The 23,342-nt window shown below is 52.1% G+C and overlaps 3 protein-coding genes, 2 non-coding genes and 1 pseudogene across 5 annotated transcripts; 1 reads left to right on the top strand and 5 right to left on the bottom strand.

The window, feature by feature from the left end:
• Window positions 1-329: 329 nt before the first annotated feature.
• On the bottom strand, window positions 330-4,419 carry LOC112897412 (probable galactinol--sucrose galactosyltransferase 1). Its single transcript, XM_025965704.1, has 13 exons — window positions 4,074-4,419; window positions 3,317-3,567; window positions 3,140-3,230; window positions 2,944-2,992; window positions 2,768-2,859; window positions 2,566-2,673; window positions 2,328-2,462; window positions 1,821-2,231; window positions 1,575-1,716; window positions 1,415-1,482; window positions 1,179-1,313; window positions 872-1,089; window positions 330-787 (listed from the first exon to the last, which is right to left on the bottom strand). Exons 1-13 carry the CDS (start codon window positions 4,262-4,264, stop codon window positions 417-419), a joined length of 2,262 nt encoding a protein of 753 aa, XP_025821489.1. The 5' UTR covers window positions 4,265-4,419; the 3' UTR covers window positions 330-416.
• Window positions 4,420-7,758: 3,339 nt separating this feature from the next.
• TRNAI-AAU lies at window positions 7,759-7,832 on the bottom strand. Its single transcript has one exon. It is a non-coding gene; the product is annotated as a tRNA-Ile (tRNA).
• An 890-nt stretch (window positions 7,833-8,722) lies between these two features.
• Window positions 8,723-8,899, top strand: LOC112898661 (annotated as a pseudogene).
• A 755-nt stretch (window positions 8,900-9,654) lies between these two features.
• LOC112897414 (UDP-glucuronate 4-epimerase 1-like) lies at window positions 9,655-11,490 on the bottom strand. The gene has a single exon (XM_025965705.1). The coding sequence runs from the start codon at window positions 10,990-10,992 to the stop codon at window positions 9,670-9,672; it is 1,323 nt and encodes a 440-aa protein (XP_025821490.1). The 5' UTR covers window positions 10,993-11,490; the 3' UTR covers window positions 9,655-9,669.
• A 6,183-nt stretch (window positions 11,491-17,673) lies between these two features.
• TRNAI-AAU lies at window positions 17,674-17,747 on the bottom strand. Its single transcript has one exon. It is a non-coding gene; the product is annotated as a tRNA-Ile (tRNA).
• A 199-nt stretch (window positions 17,748-17,946) lies between these two features.
• LOC112897664 (BTB/POZ domain-containing protein At1g55760) lies at window positions 17,947-21,706 on the bottom strand. Its single transcript, XM_025966016.1, has 4 exons — window positions 21,182-21,706; window positions 20,042-20,199; window positions 19,525-19,640; window positions 17,947-18,821 (listed from the first exon to the last, which is right to left on the bottom strand). The coding sequence occupies exons 1-4, from the start codon at window positions 21,295-21,297 to the stop codon at window positions 18,219-18,221; spliced, it is 993 nt and encodes a 330-aa protein (XP_025821801.1). The 5' UTR covers window positions 21,298-21,706; the 3' UTR covers window positions 17,947-18,218.
• Window positions 21,707-23,342: the final 1,636 nt, after the last annotated feature.

Raw genomic sequence — 23,342 nt, 5'->3', positions numbered from 1 at the left:
GCTCAGCCGATCTACTGTTGTGCTACCAAATATAGGCCGTCTGCTACTATTTTGGGCCGTGCGATTTCACGGGTTCCTATCGCACGGAAGGTAGATAGGAAGCCCCATAGCTCTTTTTTTCAATAGGATATGCTTCGAAAATTTTATCGGGACAATATATCCGTAAGTTTTTTTCCTTTGAAACTTCCAGTGTTTGAGATCTATACTATAGTAGATGATGGATTGTTAAGATGGGGTGGGGAGCAAACGGCCCAAGTCTACTATCTGATTCTGATCTTCGAATTGCCAATGAAAAGCCTTATAACCTGTAAACACTGAAAAACATCTCCTAACGTCAAACATTCAGAAGCCTCTCTCTTTAATTTTGACAGATATAATCAGAAAACCATATCTGAACTTTTCTCATTACATCGATGTCAGTACTCTACCGAAACGGTCCACAGGTACAGTTCTTGCTTGGGTAGACCGAGCTCAAAGGTGACCAGACCACAGGCATCGTCGTACGCGAAATCAACCACCATGGAATCGACGGTTACACTCTTCGGCTTTGTTGAGGAGTACGCTGCCACCGTGCCCGAGCCCCGCACTTTGAGCTCGACGCCTGCGTCCTCGCCGAATCTCAGATCCCTCACCGCGCCGCCGGAGTTGAACATGCCGATCAGGCCGATCGGCGCAAAGGAGGCGCCGCTCGGCAGGTGTTTCACAGGGACGACGGTGAACACCTCGTACTCGCGTGATCTCAGTGTCACGGGCAAGGAGGCGTTCTTCGGCAGGTAGACCAACTCTCCTGAAAAAACAATGGACACCGGATTGCTTGTCAGTACTCTGAAAGACAGTTAAGATGAACAATTCAGGAAAAATGATGATTTACCTCCTACGTGCGAATACACGATCACGTCGCCGTTCCAGCTTTGATCGGCAACCTTCGCAAGGTAGTCGACATCCCGTGCCCGGATGACGCCGGTGACCGTTCCGGGCTGCTCATCATGGACAAGGTTCTTCTTCCCTACCCGGCACCAGCCGGCACCTTGGCAGTTGAAGGCGCCAATGACACCGGAGTGTTCATTCAGGTTCCAGATCTTGAGGATGCTGCAACCATAAGATGGTTTCAGAACGGTTGGGCTGTGGCATCAGCACATCATGTAGTATAAAGAAGTTGCTAGAAGGCTGCTGCTAACCTTTTGCCGTCCCTGGCAGGATCAGAGAATAGGCAGTCTCTGGTTGGTCTCCCGGGGAGTTTGGCACGCAGGATCGATCCATCGGGAAGCACAAGCTTCTTCAGCAAATTGAAGTCATGGCTTCCAGGCTTGTCACTGGAAAATCACAGATAAATTCAACATCTAATTGTTAGCATGTATAATTCAATACAATGCAATGTGAATAACTGTGTATCGCCCAAAGTTTTTTGGTTTACCTGACATATATGGCACAACCGCCGACTGCTCGGGCTGCGGCGTGGTATTCAGCCATCGGGTGAACACTCTGTTGGCATGGAAACAAAAGTCATATTAGCAGCCAAGCCATAAAAGAAGTCATTTTTGTAAACAGAGAAGAATAAAAATATGTATACTCACATGGAACATGTCCCAATCAGGTTGCATGAACTCTCCAAGAAAGACAGTGTTATACGCGACGGATGCAATGTGTATAGTATGGGAAGCCGGGTCCCTCGGCCAGAAATCATCAGAGGCTCTCACAACTGCACTCCTTTTTGAACTGCAGCAAGAATAGGAGCGTGTTAAAAACTGCAACGTCAGTTAATTGCACCAAACGCCAAGCAATGCTTTCAAGATATTTTAGCACAAGATGTTAGATGTTACCTGTATAAGTTGTCTGTGTTGTGGCTCATGCATGATATGATGCCATTGTCAGGGAAGTTCCTAGCGATGGAAGCTTCCAAAGCCTGTTGATACTTTCTAGCCAGCAGTACCCTTCCCCCATGGCCAGCACCTAGTGTCTCAAGGATGTTCTGCACGTCCACCTTAACTCCATCGATCCCAGCAGTTGCAAGATAAGAATGGAGCTCATTGTAGAAACTGAATACTTTTTCAGGGTTCACAAGGCCCAGTCCATTAGTTGTTATACTGTTCAAAGCATCACAGGGTTCGTTTTTCTGAACTCCTGGTGATGACACAGGGTGCTGCATCTTCGATTCATAGTGCTCCATTCCAAAAACACCTGGCCTGACTCCACCCCAGTATCCGGTAATCGCGTGCCACACATACACATACCTGAATTATTTGACATAATATGTCAGAAAGATGAACTTCCAAAAATTTGTCATTTGTAAACTGAATAAGACAACAAATTATCGAATGATGTCATACTTCAGCTCATGTTTTCCTTTAATTTCATTGACGATATGCGCGAGGCCATTCACTGGATCATCTTCCCTGTGACCCTCCCTCCCATTTTTCTGAAACTTGTGGTTCTCCTTAATATGAGTCAACCTGTTTGCAAAGCTGATAGACAGAACAGCCACAGTTCAGAACCTGAACTGAAACTCTCTAGATTTTGTACAGAAATCAAGTATGGCTGGCAAAGCATAATAGGTTTACTTCTTACTTGGCTGAGTTATCAGCTAAGCACGCAATTCCCACAGGATCCATACCGACCGATTGCCATCCATCGTCAATTATGACAAACTTAGGAGAAACTCCACCTTTTTGAAAGCTGAAAATAAAGAAAAGATATATTGGGTGTCTCAGTACACTGATAATGTGGTAGGGTTAAGTATTTGGGGATACGTTGTAAGATTAGTAAAGACCTCTGTAATCCCTCCTTCACTCCTTCAGCACTAACGTTGGTGTAAAATGCATCCCATGTGCACCAACCAAACCAGTTTAGAATGTCTGGCATCTGCAGCAACTTGGACGTTCAGATCTCTGAAACAGACAGAAACCAAAAATGCAGATACCATTTCTTCAAGAAACATCTCACTACCTTTTTCTTTTCCCTGTGAGAAAACGTCTGCAAGTGCCTCTCAACAGCTCTGCAGCAAGTTGATTGATGTTATTTCAGATAGCAAGCAATGCATTTAAAGAAAGTGGCTGGCAAACTGAATCAGAAACTTAAAGGAAATGAGACACGCAAAATAGTGGACTAAAAACGATGTTTATCAGAGAAGGCATTGACTTACTTTACTGAATTTGTGATCACTTCAAATGGATCCGATCCAGCACCGACGAAAACAAGATGGGTGCCTTCAAAGGATTCTACATCTGGATCACCTGAATTATGGTGACAAAAATACTATTATATCGCATGACACTGTACCAAGTCAAAGGAGTGATATTTATATGGTTGCCGTAGTTACCACTCTCTAAGCAAATCTCCAGCTCGTCATCAGCGTTCCCCTGAAGAACAGCACGGAATGAACCCTCCAATATTGGAAGGAAGACAGTGTACACCACAGGTTGCTCGGTGCTATCACCGGCGAACTGCGCTCCATTGGTGCCCTCGACGACCAAGAACTGTGTCTCGAAGGGGATATCACGGCCTGAATAGCCCATCCTCTGCGTCATCCACCACATCTTGAACCGGAAAGTGCACATGAACCGCTGGTCCCTGCAACACAAGCATAGCGTGACTTCTTCTCTTTTTTTTTTTCTTTTTGGGGGGGGGGACCAATTTTTTTTTCTTCTGCACTCAATATTTGATATTTGCATTCCCAACCACCCGTTAGAAGGTCTTGCTTCTTTCGGGATAAATTTGCGTTGCTACTTTCTTCTTGTGAGAAGAAAATACTATGAAAATAGGAAAGGGCCTTTCAAGTGACCTTTGCAAATTGCAACAAGCAGAAAACAAACAAAAGCTGTATGCAGCAAACCTACAGTCCCAAAAATCTCCTCTGTTCACAAACATCATCGGGAGTTCCACTGTTTTCCCTCACACTAAATGCTCAATGTTTACTGCGAATCAGAATTTACATCCGAACAATCACCATTTCACCAGTAGTCCAGAAAAACTGAACAGATTGGTGAACCACAAACAAACAGATTACCTTATCCAGAAATTTCAAAGAAAAGAAACATCGCAAACAGAGCAGAGCTGAAGAATGCGGGAATACATACCGGAGCTTCCCGACGGGGAAGACGCTGCGGCTGCCGGCGGGCGCGGACCGCACGCCGAGGAAGGCGCCGTTGGTGAGGCCGCCCCCGGCGGCCGGCGTGACGTGCACATTGCCGCGCACCTCCCGCAGGATCTTGGCCCCCAGCGCCACGAGGCTCCCGTCCTGGACCGCGATCCCGGCGCCCACCGTCATCTTCCTCCCGACCTTCTGAGGATCAACTGCCCGGCGGGCTCAGAGGTGTCCACAGCGGGCAGCGGCTGGCTCGGAATCCGTGGAGCCACGGGTGGGTTATCGCGACGGCGGTGAGCTCTGTCTGGTCCGTCCCCCGCTTGCCACCGATCCTCTTCCCTCCTGCCTTATATAGAGCTTGGGGTGGGGAGGCTTTTGCACTTGGCCCCCTCGGTTATTTTTGCTTTCACAGAAGAGGAGGGGACCTTGCTGATAGCAAATTTCATCGACGTCCGGCGACCCCGGTGGCTGCACGCAGCTCCGCCTCCACTGATGCTAAATATAGCAAGTAGTTAAGAGTTCTTACCCTTTTTCTTTTCATTTCCTTTCTGGTGTCGGACAGTCAGAGTTGTGGAGCGTGGAGTACAAACATAGTCGTGGGATAGCTCAAATTCCCGTAGCGATCATCCAATTCGTGATGAATGATTCCGTGTTCGGACCAGCTAGCCTAACACGCTACATGCTTTGAATAACTTCACAACTGATTGGTACAGCGTACAAACCGATGTGATAGAGTAGACTAGACTCGGAACTTTGGCATTTGCACAAGTTTTGAAAATCCTTTTCCAGACGTCCACCCGGAATTAGTTCATTTTGTTTGCATTTGTGCTATCGAATATTGGCTGATCCACTATGCCTGATTTGAAGCTTTTTTATTGCAAAAAAAAAATGTAGACAACCAAACACGCAACACAGTCACGCCAACAAGTACGGCTACTTTCTAAGAACTTAGATATTATAATCCTACGAATGAAATTACTGAAAACACCAGCACATGTGTACTAATCAGTGATCCCTCTAATTTTTAAAATCCGTGCCTTCACCACCACAAGCGAAGAACCGGTTCCGCGACCCATCATGAACGCAATCACGCACAGGCACGATCCTCCTCTGGACTTCGCAATTGCAATCAATCAACGCCGTGCAAGCCCAAGCATACGAGTTAATCTAGTCGATTATTGGCAGCAGCCAAGCGCAGGTAGCCAACACAACCATGCGAGTTTACTCCACGCACAGAGGCCACCACCGGGAGCACGCGCACGCCACTCGTGTTGACCCGTCCCGGAAATCATCGCTCCACATACGATCCGAGTCGGACGACGCCGACCCCCGGCTGGGCCGCCCCGCCACGTCAGCCCGGGCCGCGCGCGCGCGGCGATCGCGTGGCCTGCGCCCCGGGCCGCGGATTTTTTTGGCCCGGGAGCGGTTCGAAATTTAAAGAGCGCCAGTGGCGGAGCCGGAGCGAGACGTTTTTTTTACTCGGATTCGCGGCGCCACTTCGAGGCCCCCGCAGCGCCCGCCGTCCGTGGTGCGCGGGCCCCAGGCAGCGGCGGGGTTGGTGGGGGCGGCGGGTACATGTTCCGGTGCGCGGTGGCCGGGGGAGAGAAAAGAATGGAACGCGATGCGCGCGCAGGACCTGCGGCCCGCTTTTGGCGGTGGGGGCCCGCCCGTTCGATGCATGCACCACGGCACGGAAAGCTTTTGTTGCTTGCAAACAAGCTGCTCGCTCTCTCGGCGTCCTCTCGCCCTGCCGAGGAGTGTGCAGCAGCCAGCCCAGCAGGGGCTGGGGGAAGAAACAGACAGACAAGCTTCAGATCTGCTGCTGCCTACCCAGTACCTACACGTCCTGTACTGTTCAACCAACCCTACGATTCTGCTCTGTAGCTCCTTGATGTCTCATTGGCTGCCTGTTTTTAACCCACTAAATATCTAAACTTTTTACCTTAGATTGGGGGCTGTGTCAAATCAGCATTCCCTTGTGTGCGTTTTACAGTACCGTTTGATGATGTTGGAACCGCAACAGTGAAATGGAACGGAACCTCTGGATCCACATCCACCAGATTGCAGGATCTAGCTTTCTGAATTCCAACTTGTGATCCAAACACCTCGATTGTAGAATCATACAAGCTGCCTAAACTCTTAACCTAGCTTTTACAGTTCAACTCTAAAAATCCAAATGTTAACATTCCACAATCTACAAAATCTAGAGTTTGTCCAAACAGGTCCTAAGACAACTCAGGCAAGTAGCTTGATTAATTGAAGTAAAGAGTATCGGTGGCGACCTCGGAGGCACGAATTCACACTCCTGCTAGTTGCACAATTGTGGTAAACCATCCGGCTAGTTGTCTAGTAAATATTTCAAAATATGCATCCTAGTGTGTCGAATGCTTAAAAGCATAAGAAAACATCATGCCTTACCCGTTCATGTTTCGTAGAGCTTATCCGCATGTGATTCTCTAGGAGAAGTGGTCTTCCGTGGATCTCTATAATAAATTTTAGGAAAAATTTCAATTTATTCCCTTCAAGTATAGCCAAGGTCTGAAGAACCCTCTAAACTATGACTTGGTTTAATTGACCCCTAAACTAGTTCGTTTTACCCCCACAATACAATTTGTCTTTTTTTTCCTCCATAGACAAGTTGAATTTTATTTTCAAATTTTGCAATGTAGTAATGGACATCATAATGCATATTTTTTTAAAAAATATAATTTTTTCATCATTATTTTTCATATAATTTTGAACTCCAATGATTAATTTATTATTAAATATCCTAACCTACCAAAATAATGATAAGAAAATTATGATGTATTTTTTTTAACATGTGTTATGATGTGTACTATCATCTTATAAAATTTCATTTTAAAACTCCACCTATGCATGGAGAAAGAAAAATACAAATTGTATTAGAGGGTAATTTGAACTAAAGGGCATAGTTTGGTGGGTAAAATGAACCAAACGATAGTTTAGGAGGTTATCCGGATTTTGGCTATAGTTGAGGGGAGTAATTTAGATTTTTTCCTAAACTTTATGGAGTAGGTAATTCTGAAAGAGAAGTGGATAAGAAAATTAGTTTTTTTTAGCTCCCAACATCTTAGAAGATCATTTCTTAGAAGTTACTGTAAAATGTTATTTGGAAGGCTCCACCCAAAATTAGCTGGGAACTACTCGAGGAACAATGCCAAACAGAGACCCTTAATGCCATCCAACAAATGAACGATTCATAGCACCTAGCCTTGTCATCATCGCTGCCGTAGTTCAATGGCGGCGCACGGATATTCTAGCCTAGGTCGGCACGATAGGTTTGCGACTTTGGATGCCCGATTTTGTCGTGGATTGGAGAAATGCAGGCATGATCTTGAGACTGAAATGGCCCGGACACGGACGGCGTGCTGAGTCCAAGAAGTGGTCCGACGGGGTCCAAGTACAGACAACAGAGAGCACACTTGGCCTAGCCTACTGCCCAAGGCCCGAGCCCCAAGCCCGCCCCACCGTGGTCGACATCCCCGGCCGGCCAATCTGCCGGCGGCGCTGCTCGCCCCTCCCGCTACCGGCACCCAGATTTTTTTCGCTCTCCCGGCATGGGTCGCCGCTAGAAAGATCAATAGGGAAAAAATGGCATTGGAAAAATGAGAACGGAGAAATCCAAAAAACAATACCGAATGGGCAAAAAATAGATATGGCCCATGCAGGTCTCGAACCTGCGACCTTCGCGTTATTAGCACGACGCTCTAACCAACTGAGCTAATAGGCCACTTGTCATATGTCGCGCGTAAGAACTCTACGTCCCTTCTTAGCATTCCACCATGGCACCGGGTGTGCTTCTGCAGTTGGCCTCAAGTAGACTCGAAGGTGGCAACGTGCTGAACCAAATCTTGCCTTAGTTTCAACTAAACAGAAGAGCTAGGGGACACTTGGGGTACTTGGGTGGACTCCACGAAGTTGATGCCACTTTGCCGATGATGATTCCGATTCGACGAGGAATCATTTTACCACGACCAGCTATTTTTCAGTGGAGTGCCCCAATGGCCTATGTCATGAACAGCAAAAAAAGTGGCTTCTGCTTTAAAATTGATGTCGATGGGGCCTCTCCTATCCAGCATTCCAACCTCGTCGTTCAAGGTTAGCTCGAAAGTGTTCGGATCTCATGAATTGATTCTTTGTAGATTCTGCTCCTTCACACGGCGCAATGTCCAAAGACTTGGAAAGCTCAGTACGTACCTTCTCCTTCTCCGTTAAATACTTCCCGTATTATTTAAGTATCACTCGATATAAATTTTGAAAGATACTTGAATGATGATCAGTGTAAGCTTTTTCATTAGAATGAAAAAACGACCGGTATAAAATCCTTTGGCAAAGAACGGTCGATAGAGTAGAAGAAGAACTGAGAAAAGGCAGAGGCATCTGCTAGGTTGGGCTTCGCCATCCTGTCCTACTACTCTGGTAGTGGGCCTAACTAAGAAAGGGCGGCGAAGGCGGAATCACTCGTTGGGCCGCGGCCCTCACATCTGCCAGAGCGCTCGCCCGCCCCGGCACAGACGCGCAGCGGCAGTGCGTTCAGTTGCTTAGTCCCACCTCGCCCAGCCAAGCAGCACGGAGGCGTCGACTCGCTATATAAGGAGACCCAGGGCTCCGTCCCAAAGCATACCTTTCTCGGCCTTTTGGCTAAGATCAAGTGTAATATCTGTTCTTATCAGTTTAATATCTGATATGTGGGTCATGCGTCCACTTCGATATTAAATTTATTGCTCGTTCTTCGCTAGGGTTCAGTGTCGTGTAGCCGCTTAGTCTGGTTCCGTACTCTAAGCCTACACGCCCTGCCCCCCTAGGGTCAGTACCGTTGTACCTAGAACCATGGACCCGGGGCCGGGACCCCTTTGATCCCCGAACTTAGGCCCTGGTGCTTTGACTCGCTACGCAACTCAGGGGGCCTTTGCTGGCCAGACTGGGACCTCATGGGGACGTCTACTAAACGTCGATCCTAAGTCATGTACAGGACCTCGGTTCTATGGCAGCTAGTCCCGACCTATCGCGACTACCTCCCAGGGGGCCATGGGACCTCGGTGTGCTCGAGAACGCTTTACAGATCGACAATCAGGAAAACAGCTAAGTTTTTCGCAAAAGTAGACGCACGAAATACTCAAATGCATTACGAATAATGTACACAACATCACAAAGTTATCTTACAATAACAAAGGTTATATTACAAAAGAAACAACAAAAAGATACTAGTACTATTGTTCTGGTGGTCCGGAGGCACCCCCACTCTGTGCAGGTTCGGGGCGGCGTCGGATACGAGCCACGACCATGTCGGCTGCCTCCTGGACTCCCTCTTGCGCGGTGGCTGCCGTTGCCCGGAGGGGTCCGACCAGGACGGGAGTCAGTTGGATGGTGGGGTCGTGGCTCCGGAAGCTGGTAAGGATGTACTCTGCCATCCCCCGAGCAACTGCTCGCCCTTCTGACTCTATCGCTCTATCGCTGTTCCCTCCTCTCCTGATCAACAACTACAGAATCCTTCCCCAGAACCAAAAGAATGTCAGTCTCTGATCAGAGTGTGGAAGACCCAGGCAGAATCACGGAGTATTTACTCATCATGAGTTCCTGAAGGTATGCGTTCCCCGATTGTATCCATAGTAGGAGAGGTACCACCTCACGAACTTCTTCAACCCCATCTCCAGGCTCGTCGTCGGCTTGTACCCGAGCTGCTCCCGGGCCAGGCTGATGTTGGCGTGCGTGTACGGCACGTCGCCATTGCCGGGCATCTCCACCACGTTCTTCTTCGCCTTCACCCGCAGGTACCTCTCCAGGATGGACACCAGCGTGGGCACCGTCACCGGTGACGTGTTCCCGAGGTTGAAGATCCTGTACGGTGCCGGGCCGCGCTTCTTGCCGCCGGTGCCGGTGCTCCACCCCGCCGTGTCCAGCGACGCCAGGCAGCCGCGCACGATGTCGTCGATGTAGGTGAAGTCCCGGGCGAGGTCGACATGGTCCCTGCCCCGGTACACCGTGATGGGCTTCCCCTGGAGGATGTTCCGGGTGAAGGAGAAGTAGGCCATGTCGGGGCGGCCCCAGGGCCCGTACACGGTGAAGAAGCGGAGCCCCGTGACGGAGAGGCCGTAGATGTGGTTGTACGTGTGGGTGATCTCCTCGCCGGCCTTCTTGGTGGCGGCGTAGAGCGACGCCGGCTGGTCGGTGCGGTGCGCCTCCGAGAAGGGGACGCGGTCGTTGAGGCCATAGACGGAGGAGGAGGACGCCCAGACGATGGCCGGCTGCGGGTCGGCGTCCTTGCAGGCCTCGAGGAGCGAGACGAGCCCCGCGATGTTGGAGTGCACGTACGAGGCTGGGTTCTCCATGGCGTAGCGCACCCCGGCCTGCGCGGCGAGGTGGAGCACGTGGGTGAAGGGCACGACGTCGAAGAGCTTCGCCAGGAGGCGGCCGTCGTTGATGTCGCCCTCCACGACGAACACGCCGTGGGAGCCCAGCAGCACGCGGCGGGCCTTCTTGAGCGACGGGTCGTAGTAGGAGTTGAAGTTGTCGATGCCGACGACGCCGTCGCCGCGCTTGCGCAGGGCCAGCGCGCAGTGCGTGCCCACAAACCCGGCCGCGCCCGTCACCAGCACGGACAGCCCGGCGCCCTCGGCGGACCCCGGCGGCCGCCGCGGCGACGCCGACGCCCAGATCTGCCGTTCCCAGTGCAGGCCGCCCCACGAGGCGGTGAAGTAGCGCGACGAGGTGTCGACGAAGGAGTGGACGCTGAGGTACGTGGCCGTCATGGCCACCAGGAAGAGCGCCCACAGGAACATGGTCCCCGTGGACGCGAAGCAGCGGTGGATGTGCCGGCTCATCGACCCCGCCCGCTCCACCTTCACCTTCCCCGGCGTCGACGGGTACAGGTCCTCCTCCAGCACCCGCATCCTCCTCGCATGCGACCGGGCAGCGCGGCTCCTCCACCGGCCGCCGTCGACCGGACCTTCTGCTCTCTCTCTCTTCCTTTCTTCCTCGCGAAGATCAAACCTCTGATTCGACGCGCGTCTTCTCTATGTAACCACGCTCCTTCTCTATCGCGCTCCCTCTTGCGAAACTTCCTCGGAAATGGCGGTGCCGGCGCGCGCTAAGGAGGGGACGAGAGAGAAGGGGAGGTGTCATAAATAGCCATTGGAGTCGTGTCGTACATGCGTCCGGGGCTCGGCGATGTTGATGGAGGTCCCTATAATTTAGCCCCGTTTATTTTTAGCCGCTGGAGGTTGAAGACACGGGCGAGGGTTCGCCTCCTCTTCTATGCTCGGTCACCGTGGAGGAGGCGTCGTCCTTCCCACCTCCCGGTAATGCCGGTTCATTGACGAGCGCTCGAGCAGGCTTGCTTCGAAGTGGCGTGACCATGGGGGAGCAAGAGCTTCTGCCTCGTCTCTTTCTCTACCCATTGACATTGTTTGTACGCTTCGAAAATTGTCAAAAGTTCATACATTATCACTTATATCTTCATAAATATCTGCAAAACGTTACAGAAAATGTATAGACGCAAACAATAAAAAGGGAGTTTGGAAAAAAATGCTGTGCAGCCGGGATGCAAAGCCGCGTGTTTGCAGCCCCTCACAACTTGGTGAGTGGGCCCAACGAAAATGCCCAGATGCAGGAGCTGATCCTGACGTTCGCCTCCCAAGCTCGTTTCGGCTCCATGTTCGACGGCTCATACGATTCGGCTCACAACCAACCGAAACATAGAAACCCTACCGACGCGGAAACCGTCGGAGCTGCAGATCGCTTGGCCGCGGAACCATCGCCGCTGCCGATCACTTCGACGCCGTCGCCGCGGCCGATCGCATTGCCGTAGAACCGTCACCTCCGCCCTCCGCCCATCGGATTGTCCGCATCCTCCTCTTCTCCGGCAGCATACTCGTCTCCTCCATCGCCACCAATTTTAATGCAGCCAACATCAAGATCAAGTGATCTTATTAGTGCTGGATGAACACAAACATGGAGCCGATCTTAATATCTATGGCAGATGAAGCATCGTTAGAGCCAACAATTGTGACAGATGAAGCATCGGTGGCAGTGTCAGGCGAAGGAGCAGCGCTGACCCGTTGCGCCGTTGCCTCCGCGTGCACTGTGGCAGCGCTCGCCAAGGCTCTCCTGTTACAGGCCAACGTCACGCCCGCGCGCGACGCCGCGATGGGACGGTACGCCACTTGCGCTCAGTGTACGGTGCCACGACGCGCCGCCTTGGAAATAGGCGGGCTTACCGTGGTGTCAGCCTACCTGCCCCGTGTGTCAGTGGCAGGCCATACTTTTTGACTTGGACGCGCCCGACCCAACTACCGCATTAAATGCTGGTAGGTGGGCTGGAGACCCGCAAAGGGCCTCCCGCCACGGGCACGTGGCAGGGCTAGCCCCGCTCCCACCGCGGGGGCGGCACGTGGCAGCACCGGACCCCTCTCCGGGGGGAGGGGGGTCCGGGCCCCCGAGGCCGGCTGGAGCGGTCAGGCCCGTGGAGGCCTGGCCTCCACACGTGGCAGCCCCGGACCCCCCTGGGGAGTCCGGGTCCGTGGTGGCCACCCGAGAGCCTCCCTGCCTTCATGGGCACATGGAGGCCCCGGACCTCTAAGAGCACGGGAAAGATCCGGAGACCATGATCCCAACTATGAGGCCTGGGCCGTATGCCACGTCACCGGGAAGACGAGGGGGAGATTACGGATGGTGAGATGCTAAGGGCCTGGATACCCTAGCAGGAGGTACCCCTGTCCGTATGTACTGACAGAGGCTCCCGGGCCCATCTCGGGTGAGCGGTGAACCCGCAGGTGGGGCCTGATCCCAGCATTGCGCCGGGTGGACAGCTTGTTCCCGCCGTGAAAGGGTATGGATGTCCTTTCCCTCATAGCGGGATCCCCGAGGGGCCTGTCCCACGCCCGCGCCGTGCGCGTCAGGCGGTTCAGATTCTTGTCTTTTTCGAGCCCGTCCCGCGGCTCGGGCGGTTCGGATTCCGCCTTTCCCCCTTTCCTCCAGCGGCCACGCCTTTGACTGGCGGGCCTGGGCCCACCAGTCATTAGGTGCGAGAGGAGGAGGCCTAGTGCAGGCAACCGTTCGACTTCTCCTCGATCGTCGCAGAGCTCGAGAGGGCAACAGCTTTTGCATAAAAGGTAGGAGCCGAAGGGAACGGCTACCTTTTTCGCTCTTGCCATCAACAGACGCCGTAGCGCGCCTTCGTCTCCGCACATTCCTTGCAATCAATTTCCTTGCGCTCGGCATCCATTTCCTTCTTGCTCCTTGCGTTCCATCCCCTGCGATCTCAACATCCATCACCATGTCTTCGCTCGCTTTTCCGCGCCGCTTCCAGAACTAGACCCAGCTGGACTCGGTGTGCCGCCTTCTGGGATGGACCGCGCCGGAGCACGCCAAGAAGATCAGGGCCGGCAAAATCCCCCTCCGCGACCTTGCCGCGGGGGAGTTCATTCTCTTCAACTCGTACGCCATGTGCGGGTTGGTGCCTCCGATCTCCTCCTTCTTCCTCCTGCTCTTGGAGGAGTTCGGCCTCCAACTTCATCATCTCACCCCCCACTCCGTCCTCCTTGTGGCGGTCTTCGGCCACTTTATGGAGATGTTCGTAGGGGTGCGCCCCTGCACCACCATCTTCAGGCATTTCTATGCCTTGGTCGGGACTGGGAGGAGCAAGCGCGAAGTCGGCGCCTACTACTTCCAGCTCCAGCATGGTATGGCGAACTCATACATCAGCGCCTTCTCCAGCTCCAAGTGGGAGGACTGGCGTGAAGGCTGGGTCATTGCGGTGGTTGACCCCCACGACCGCCTGGAGCTGCCAATAGGGGGACCCCAGAGTGACCGGAGCACCTGAAAGGCCAAACCGACGATACCGGAGGAGCTTGGCCCGGTCCTTTATCGGGTCAAGAATCCCCAACGGAGCGGCCTGACATTCATGATGGTGCTGGGCGACTTCTTGAAGCGCCGGATCGTGCCCCTACAGCAGTGGACCAGAATGGCCTTCATGTACACAGGACTGAACGACTGCTGCAGGATCGGGCAGGGGCCCGGCTCCGAATTCACCAGGGCGGAGTTGGAGGCGTCGCTCCGGGCGATGACCGGCGAGGCATTCAGCCCGGAGTCCCTGGTCCTCCCGAGCAGGATCAAAGCCCTGTGCGAGGACCAGGCACTGTGATCGTCGGTCCTGGCATCGATGCCGACCCTGGACGAGGGTGGCCTGGCGGTCCGGCAGCTGGGAGGCGACCCCAATCGCGGGCTCCACATCCCCGGTGCCTCACCCGACCGCCAGCAGCATACCAGTCAAGGTCCCGGGGAGCCAAGACCCGGAGGTCCGGCCCCCAACTTGAAAGGAAAGGAGAAGGTGCCGGTGCCAAAGCACTGGCACAAGGACAATGCGGGTGTCGCCCCGGCTCAAAGGAGCGACGAGGCCCAGGGGACAGCGCCCGCGCGGAGCAGCCAAGCCGAAGGGAGCAAGTCCCGAAGGCTCCAGCGTGGCGACGGCTCCTTCGTCGGGGAGCTGGCCCCCAAGCGCCACAGAACGGCGGTGGCGGAAAGGCTGAGCGGAGCTCCAGCACCTCCGCCACAGCGCCAACAGCCGGAGGGGAGGCCAGAGGAAGCGCGGCGGCCTTCCCCAAGACAGCAGACTCCTCCCCCGCCACCAGTGAGGCGGTGCCCATCGACACCACCACCACCACCGACGGAGCCGAGGCCGCAACCCCCACCCCCGCCACCAGAAGCGCCGGCAGCCGGAGGCCATCACCAGAGGTCCGGGGGGTCCTCGTCAGGGAAGAAGGTCCCCCCAGCCGACCGGGGCAGATGGGAGTGGTATGACTTCGTGTAAATAGTCTTCTTAGAGTTTTTCATTATCCCTCTTAGCTTCTGGGCCTTAACCATATCGGTGATACGGCAGGCCCCAATCTTCAGATGCACCAAGCGCGTCCGCCGGGGCCGCTCCAACTGGGGGATCCGGCCCCCAGCCAGCGCCGGAATCTTCGGCGTCAACACCAGCAGGACCCCCGCTTGGGTCAGCTCCAGAAGTCTCCGGACCTAGAGGTCCGGAGTCGGAGGCCGCCACACCACCACGACCCGAAGCCGCCCTCCAGGAGGAGGCCGCCAGACCCGCTGCGGCGACCGAGGCACCGACAGCAGCGCCGGGCGTCGAGGCCGGGCCCCCTCTAAGCAGCAGAGGGGGCCGCTGCAACGGCGGAGGCTGCAGCACCGGAGGCAGCGGAGGTGCCGGAGACAGCGGCGCCGGAGGCCGCCGAGGTCGTCAGCACCGCCACTCCACCTGCGCAGGTGGACGAACTGGAGGTGGTGCTGGGAAGGCGCCTCCTCCCGAGCTCAGCGGAGATCCCCCTCTCCCGACTCTTTACCAAATGCCAGCAGGCTCAGCAGGAGCTGGAGGCCGGCATCCGCCAGGAATGGGAGAAGTTGGAGGCGGAGCGTCTCCGGCTCTCCGACTGGGAGCACCGCCTAGGGGACCGCATCAAGTCCGTCACCGCCCGCTACACCGATGAGCGCGCCAAGCTCGTGCTGGAGCGTGAGCTCCTGCAGGAGCAACTGCAGCAGGCTCGCGACCGGGAGGCGGCAGCGGCCCAACGGGAGAGAGCAGCCACGCGGCGACAAGCGCAAGCCCTCGAGCGGAAGCTCGCGGCGGAGCTGAAGGTGCAGGCGGCAGCGGACAGGGAGCAGACCGCCCTAGAGCTGGCCGACCAGGCCAAGAGGGTGGTGGCAGTGACCAAGGCGCAGGAGACTACTCTTACAGAACTGGCGGCAGCCGCAGCGAAGAGAGAAGAAAGGCTTGCCGCCCGCGAAGCAGAGGAGGTGGCCCGACTCCGGGAGCTCCAGAAGCGGGAAGAGGCCGTGGAGGAGGAGCTGGCTGCCGGGACCCGGAGGCTCCAGGAGCGCGAGGCGGCCCTCTAGGAGAGGGAGGCCAAGGTGGAGGAAGTCTTGGCGGAGCGGAGTGCCAGCATCGGCCGGATCACAAGATGGGTCGGTGCGGTGAACCCTCTGCTGGAAGCACTCGGAGCTAACCCCATCCGGGTGACAGAGGCTCCATCTCCACCACAGTGGCTTGCCACTGGGGCCCTCGAGTGTCGCCCAGCTGTTGCACTGTTGGCAGGGCCTGGCGCACCCCAACCAAATCTGAATCGAAAATTTGTTTATGGCCAGGCAGTCTGTTAAAATTTCCTTGAGATTTTGAACATCTGTTCAATTGATGAGATTTTGTACTGCTGTTCAGTTTGGTACCCCAGTCGCCTTAGCCTGTTAGATTGGGCCAAGTTTAATTTCCCGCTGGCTTAGATGGGCTATAGGCTCAGATGGGCCTTGTCCAACAACCCCCTCGCTGCTAACTGTTCGTTCTCTTCCTTCCTCGTTGCCAGCACGGCGGCGCCACCAAATCCACTCGCCTAGCCAGTATCCGCCGCCCTCCGTCGTCGTCACTTGCGCCACGAGATTCCGCCTTTGGACGCTAACCCTCTCGAACCGCCCTTCGGAGGACCCCTGGAGCCGCTCCCATGGCTGCCGTCGAGGCCTCTCGGGATGGGCAGGCAGCACGGCACGGCGGCCGGAAGGTGGTGAGGGGTCAGGTCGAGCACTCGAGCTCCATGGCTGGCAACCGAGCCTCGCTGCTGACTGCTGCTGTATGCTGACGCGAAGGATTTGAAATTCTCAGGAAATTGGCAACCAAACGGTTCAGGTAGAACTTGTAATGCTCTCTTTCAGAAAACGGGATCTGTTATTGGTCTGATTTCTGTTTCAATGTTTTCCTTGCTAGCCAAACGCAACAATTGAATCGGAACCCATTTCTTTCCTATTTCCACGTGAATTTGAAATCCAGACGCAATTCAAACGAGAACCAAATGTTTACACATTGTCTTTTTTTGAAAGGTAATGTTTACACATTGCCACATTCTGTTTCTCTGTGCAACTGCCGCTCTGCTAAAAAGTGTACTGTGAAAACGAATCAGGAGCTGTTTTGATTGCTCAACGAGAGATGTGAAATGAGCGGTTTTTTTTTTCTCGCCCATCCAGCTGCATCGCCGGCAGATTGGCCGGCGGCGGCACCCAAGTGGGGTGAAGATCTGCTGACGCTACTGGTTTCCCCAGCCGTAGGCTCCCGGATGAAGCATGGAGCGAGCGTGGATCCAAGTTGTGTATCGCGCCCCTGGATGATCCATCCATCAGTTCTTGTCGCCAGCGATGCCGCCGAGTGATTTGAGCATTTGGCCGTCCGGCAAGTAGCAGCATGGAGCATGGGCAATGCCGCCGAATGATTTGGCCAGAAGCCGTGCCCATGATGATTGCTAGCAGAGAGCGCGGTGCAGTAAGCCGGTAAACCTGATATTAAACTCTCTGATACGAATGAGAATTGTTTTACTTGTATCCCTGAAAGACTGAAACTCATGATGAAATCAGTAGCAATATATTAGGAGCATTGTGAACAAAGAACACACAACGAATATGAAGAACGGTACTAGAAAGAGCACAGATGCACTTTAAAGAAGAACGTGAAAAGTATCCAAAAAAAGAAGAAGAACGAGAAAAAAAAATAAAAATTACAAAAGGCGTGAAAAAAACATTTACAAAAGGAAAAAATAATGTGGCCCATGCAGGTCTCGAACCTGCGACCTTCGCGTTATTAGCACGACGCTCTAACCAACTGAGCTAATAGGCCGTTTGTTTAATTTGAAGATTTAACATTAATTATTCAAAGAATTTAGGTCCACTTCTCAACTAAACCAAAAAGCAGACACTGGAATCCTTGACTTAAGCTATAAGAACTTAATGCCACTTTACAGATACGGTTCCAGTTCCACAAGACCACAACACATCAGTTTACCATAAAGAGACACATAATAGAATGACGATAGGTATCTGTGAAGCCTAAAGGACTTTTGCCATGAGCACCATATCAGCTGATGTGTATGACAATATGTATTACATGAATTAGATTTCCACATGATAAGAACAAAATCCAATCAAGGCATACACAGTGAATCCCAGGCCAGCCAACTACTGGCACGTGTGTACTGTATGCAAATATTTACATGCTTTTCCAGCAAGAATCCTCCAAACAATGCTTCTGATTCTGAACCAACCAACCAACCCAGATGTACACCTGCAAGGCTGCAACGCCATGGCGTGCTTACCGCCCGCTCCACGCTGCAAGGACGCCGTGGAACACCTCGGCCACGAGGTCCCGCTCCGCCGTCTGCAGGAACACGTTGAAGTCGTCGTGCATCTCGTACACCTTCCGGAAGTCCACCAGGAACCTCAGGCAGCCGCCCTTGAGCCTCGGCAGCCGGTACAGGTGCGCGGTCTGGAGCCGCTCCAGCACGTTGCCCGTGTCGATGTCCTCCAGCAGGCTCTCGTGGCAGGCCTCCTTCAGGTCGGCCATGTCGTACTTGTCGGCGGCCCGGAGGAGCGCCAGCCGGTTCGCGAGGAACTCCTCGCTGCGCACGTCGCCGTAGATGTAGTTGAGGAAGGCGTGGCACGCGTCCAGGGACATGTCGGAGATGTCCACGGTGGAGAGCTCCTTCTCCCGGAGGTCGTGCGAGAACATGCTCCGGAAGACGGGGGAACGCGTCGCCAGGATGGCGCGGTGGGCGCGCACGCTGCCGTCCGCGGCGTTGATCGTGATGTCGGTGAGGATGTCCTCGTGCAGCATCCGAGACAGGGCAGACAGTGCGATGTTGTCTGAAGACTGCTTGATCTGGTGGGAGGCCCAGATTGAGGCCGGTTCACCGCCCTGAAATGCAGTTCATGAACATGATGAGATGAGACCGTCAGGGGAATACTCTTGCAAGCACAAGGGGTGAATACTGATTTTTTTTTTCAAATTGTTTGTTTTCATTGAAATTCTTCCAGTAACTGATCTACTGATATGCTGAGATCTGCTGGTTAACAGATTAAAAGTCTGGCTATCTATGCTCTTGCAAATAAAGTACTGAAACAATGTATATTTGTGACTCGCAGGCTGTTGTCAGTTGATAACAATAATGCAATTTGGACTTCTTTTTGAGGGGGAACCAATTTGGAATTCTCACCTGCAACATTTGCAAATTTGAGTTCATATCCTGATATTGAGACAAACTTGAGTGGCAACTGACACTTGATGGGAGATCTATGCTTTAGTTTCTGTTACTCTTAAATTAGCCTCTGACTTTGAAAACATGATTAATGTCCTTATGAAACAACATATCTCTGGATGTCATATCGGTGTCACACATAAGCTCAACCCAATGACAACTACAGACCAGGGCATTGTTTATTTCAACGCAAGAAAGCAGCTGCGGAAGTATCTATACGATGTTTTTGTGTGTGAACCTGTCCAAGATTAGACATGATTTCAGGAGACTCAAGGGTGCCACTCACTCCACGTACCCTCCTGACTCATTATTGTTGTACCAACCATTGACAAAAACAGAAGACGACAGTGAGACAGTGCTTACAGATGGATCAGCAACCTTCAGGTCAAGAAACTCTATCTCAATCACAAATCTCCCTGTAACGGTACTATCAATCGCCCACACAAAACCGTCGTGTTTCAGCTGCTTGTTGAAAATTCCTGCATAGTTGCAAATCATTTGTTAATTAGAAATAAATAGAATATGGCGTCAGTCGCCACCATGCCATCACTCCAACATGCTTCGCCCCCTATCTGATTAGCGTGAAAAGTCAGCTTGGAATCACAATGATGTACCAATCTAAAACCTCACTGTTCATTTTATGTTCAACAAAAGTAAAATTTTGTAATGCTTGGTTTGTGCTACTCAAATTCTGGATACATTCTGGTAGACTAATCGAGTGGAGTGCATGCGTTTCCTTTCCTTTTCATAATGACTAACTTATATATTGAGAAATTCAAACAGATCTCTATTCTTTGCATACTTCAAGACAAGATACTAGGTGCGAGACTCAATTAGTAGAAGACATTTTTCCTTGAAGGAATTAATAGAAGAAACTTACCTGGGTGAACTATGGTTTGTTGATTAGGTGGAAGAGATATGAGAAGTTTGGTGACAAAGGAAGCTATTGGGGCTGAGGGGCCGTTCTTTGTAGAATTTGAATTCTCTGCAAAGAGCTTAACACAAGTTTGCTTGTTGTTTCTCTCCACAGATATGTACCTTCACATTGCAGAAACATAAACCATATTAGTCCTGACAAAATGACATCAGCTTTCCCTTTTACTAATGCTACAAAGAATTCTTGATTATTTTAAATATGTCAAGGTGGATGATGACTTCAACTTCTTTGTATAATTTAGGGAGCATACAGCTTGATCAGTGATATTTGTTATAACAGCAGAAAATAAATCATTAAAAGTGGACGTTCAAGAAAGTGAAACTTTGTCTGAAATATCTTTGGTTCCAAGCAAAGTCTCTACTCTCTACTTTTTCTGACAGACCAAATGTGGTTAAGAACAATCCTGGCTACGCATAGGTTGGTGCGGAAAGGTATCCAACTATAACTAAAAGGAAACTAAATATAGTTTCGGTTAGAAGTATGACATGTAAGTGGATTTGGATACATCCAAAATTAATGAACAACCTAGCAAACTGACATGCTATTACACTGAAAACACTGTCAGAGAAACCAAATTCAGACATGATGAATGTTTTCCTGCCTCAGACAAAGAACCATAATCTGATGAAAGTTCAATCCCACCATAAGAAAATTAATAAAGTTCAAAACTATAACACGATTGAATAGCTCACTTCAAGCAGAACTCTAATTACCATGCGAAATGAAAGAAATTCAAGTAATTTCCTACTCCTCCACTCATTTTGCACTACTGACAATATCTGAACTTGTAACCATCTCCAGAAACCTCAAAATAATGAAAACAACAGGCACCCAGGATTCACAAGCACAAGCAATTCCATGTCAAATTACCCCAATAAAAACTGAACTCCGTGTCAGATTGAACCAAAACGACTGAAACGAATCGCAGAGCAGCAACAGCATCATAACTAGTCATTCCCGAAGTTGCAAGCTTTTGCATCCTAGCCGACATGGCAACCAAGTAACAAAGCAAAGAATTTCGGAACAAGCAGTAACAAATCTCAGGGAGAGAGAAGGGGAGGGGGAGCGGCAGGGATGGCGGACCAGTTCCAGAGGCCGATGCGGAAGGGGAGCGACTTGCGGTAGGTGTAGCAGGGGAGCGCGTCGACGCGCCATTGCGCGAGCCTGGGCGCCGCCTCCACGCGCGCGCCGTCGGTCATGGCCCCCCACGTCGCCGCCACCGCCGCCACCACCTCATTGACGCAGCCCAGCAGCCCCAGCGCCTCCCCGGCCTCCTTCCCCAGGTTGCCTCCCTCCCCCGGCACAGCCCCTCATGTACGAGCACAGGCGCACCAGCCAATCGCCAAGAACTCGGCCACTCGACCTCACCACCAGGCAGTCCCCTGCGCTCAAGAACTCCGAGAAATCAAGGCACCTGATTGGGCGCGAAGGCTGCGTGCGCCAGGAACCAGTCGGACTGGACGAGACGACTGGTTGCTCGTCCCGGTTCTTGGCGGGCGGGTGCCACACGGAGTGGGAGGGTGGTGTGGTAGTGGCGGCTAGGCTATATGGTGGCTGAGTGGGCGCAGGGGCGGAGAGAATTAATTCGCCACGCAATGGCTCCGGCGACGTACGCGACCGAGCTCGAGGCCTGTTACTTCTACGCGAGTGGAACACGGAGACTGATGGATGGTGAATTACCCGATTAAATCCGATTAATTTCCTATCATTCGTTCGCGCCTGTCACTTCCACCACCAGCCCATCCCTTTACTACTACTTTTCTGCAGAGATTTTATCCACCTCGAAGTGATTATTTTTTCACGGACTTGTTGATTCGGTACATAGTCACCGAAAATATGGGTACATTTTCATCCCAACAGTATTAAAATTACTCCTAAAAATAACATACTACGTTGGTGTAGACACATGCTCTCCATGTACAGAAGCAGAAAATGACGGCCAATTACTGGCCCCCAAGGTGCGGTTAGTGGATCACTAACAGCCAGGTTAACTGAGCAAATGATCCTGCCGCTATATGCATGCATCTCTAGTATCTTTGCGCATGGACCCTGATTTGTTCTTTTTCTTTAACTGAAAGATCAGTCCTCTTTTGACTTCAGAAACGCTGCAGATTATCACCTCTGCTTTGCTTCCCCACTCTTCTCTCTTTCCTCATCCCCTCCCGAATGGCTAAATTCTTTTCCCCACAGCACTTGTTGAGGCCCATGCAGCAAGTGGGGATTAATATACGAGGAGGGAAACGAATCAAGAACATCATCATCGCTGCTGAGATACGCGGTGATGACCGGTCAGTAGGAAAAGGATCTCGGCGCTGAAAAATTTAACATTTCTTCAGGGAAAAACCGCGCACTTATGCCTTGGGTTGCATGCACGCGAAGCAAGCTGTTCAGCAGCTGCATCACTGCAGAGAATCCAGCCGCAGGGGTTAACAGGCCATTGTCACCTGACCATGACACAAATGGTTTCCTTTTTATCATCTGCTTGACAGGATGAACAAGCAAACAGATTTGATTTGGTGCAGTGTGAAGCAGAGACAGCAGCGGATGAGAGCAGCTGTTGCAATCTGCTCCTTGGAGATCCCAAGTGGGCAGGGAAAGTATCTGCGCGATTCCTCGTGGGCCCGCGGCTGTTGCCCCCTGGATTCGCTCTCCGAACCACCCACGGCGGCCCAAGTCCACAAGCAACCGGCTGGGGGAGGGGCCCGTGGTTGGAATCTTTGATTCTCTCTGGCTGCGCCGATGTGGCAGCTTGTGTAGTGCAACAAAACACGTTGCTAAGAACTGAATCTTCCAATTCTAAGTTCCAAGTACATGGATTTTTCAAAAAAAAAATAAATTCCAGGTACATGTACATAGATACTACAGATTATGACACTGATCCATGACTAACCTGCAGAAGAAGTAAACTTAAACCGAGATCATGATGCGGCAACTTTCTCAACCCCCTATTGCATGCAAGAGGAGATTTTTTTCCCCATGCAATTCTGGTGAGATTTCGATGGTTTAAAAGGATACTAGAAAAGGACGCAAAGCTCTTACTGTGATCATTTAGGAAAAGTTTTATTCATAACGAGAATAGAATCATAGTACCACCTTGACTAGTCAGACCATCAACCACCTGCAGCGCATGAGCGTATAGCCATAGAATCGCAGATAAATCCAATGAAACTGAATGCTACTCCTAGACAATCCCTCAAACGAATCTCTCTTGAATCCCCAAACAAACCACAAGTACCTTTCATTT

This window comes from Panicum hallii, chromosome 6 (assembly GCF_002211085.1).
Source record: "Panicum hallii strain FIL2 chromosome 6, PHallii_v3.1, whole genome shotgun sequence".
Lineage (NCBI taxonomy): Eukaryota > Viridiplantae > Streptophyta > Magnoliopsida > Poales > Poaceae > Panicum > Panicum hallii.
This window is presented reverse-complemented; position numbering and strand designations above follow the sequence as displayed.

Bases quoted from the DNA above. Each gene is read 5' to 3' on its own strand.
- LOC112897412 (XM_025965704.1), bottom strand. From the start codon at position 4,264: ATGACGGTGGGCGCCGGGATCGCGGTCCAGGACGGGAGCCTCGTGGCG. The intron at 2,232-2,327 runs GTATGACATCAT...CAAATAATTCAG, and splicing joins AAAGGAAAACATGAGCTGAA to GTATGTGTATGTGTGGCACG. The intron at 1,314-1,414 runs GTAAACCAAAAA...GTGATTTTCCAG, and splicing joins GGTTGTGCCATATATGTCAG to TGACAAGCCTGGAAGCCATG.
- LOC112897414 (XM_025965705.1), bottom strand. From the start codon at position 10,992: ATGCGGGTGCTGGAGGAGGACCTGTACCCGTCGACGCCGGGGAAGGTG.
- LOC112897664 (XM_025966016.1), bottom strand. From the start codon at position 21,297: ATGACCGACGGCGCGCGCGTGGAGGCGGCGCCCAGGCTCGCGCAATGG. The intron at 19,641-20,041 runs GTAAGTTTCTTC...GCAACTATGCAG, and splicing joins ACAAACCATAGTTCACCCAG to GAATTTTCAACAAGCAGCTG. The intron at 18,822-19,524 runs GTAAGCACTGTC...ACTGCATTTCAG, and splicing joins TGAAGGTTGCTGATCCATCT to GGCGGTGAACCGGCCTCAAT.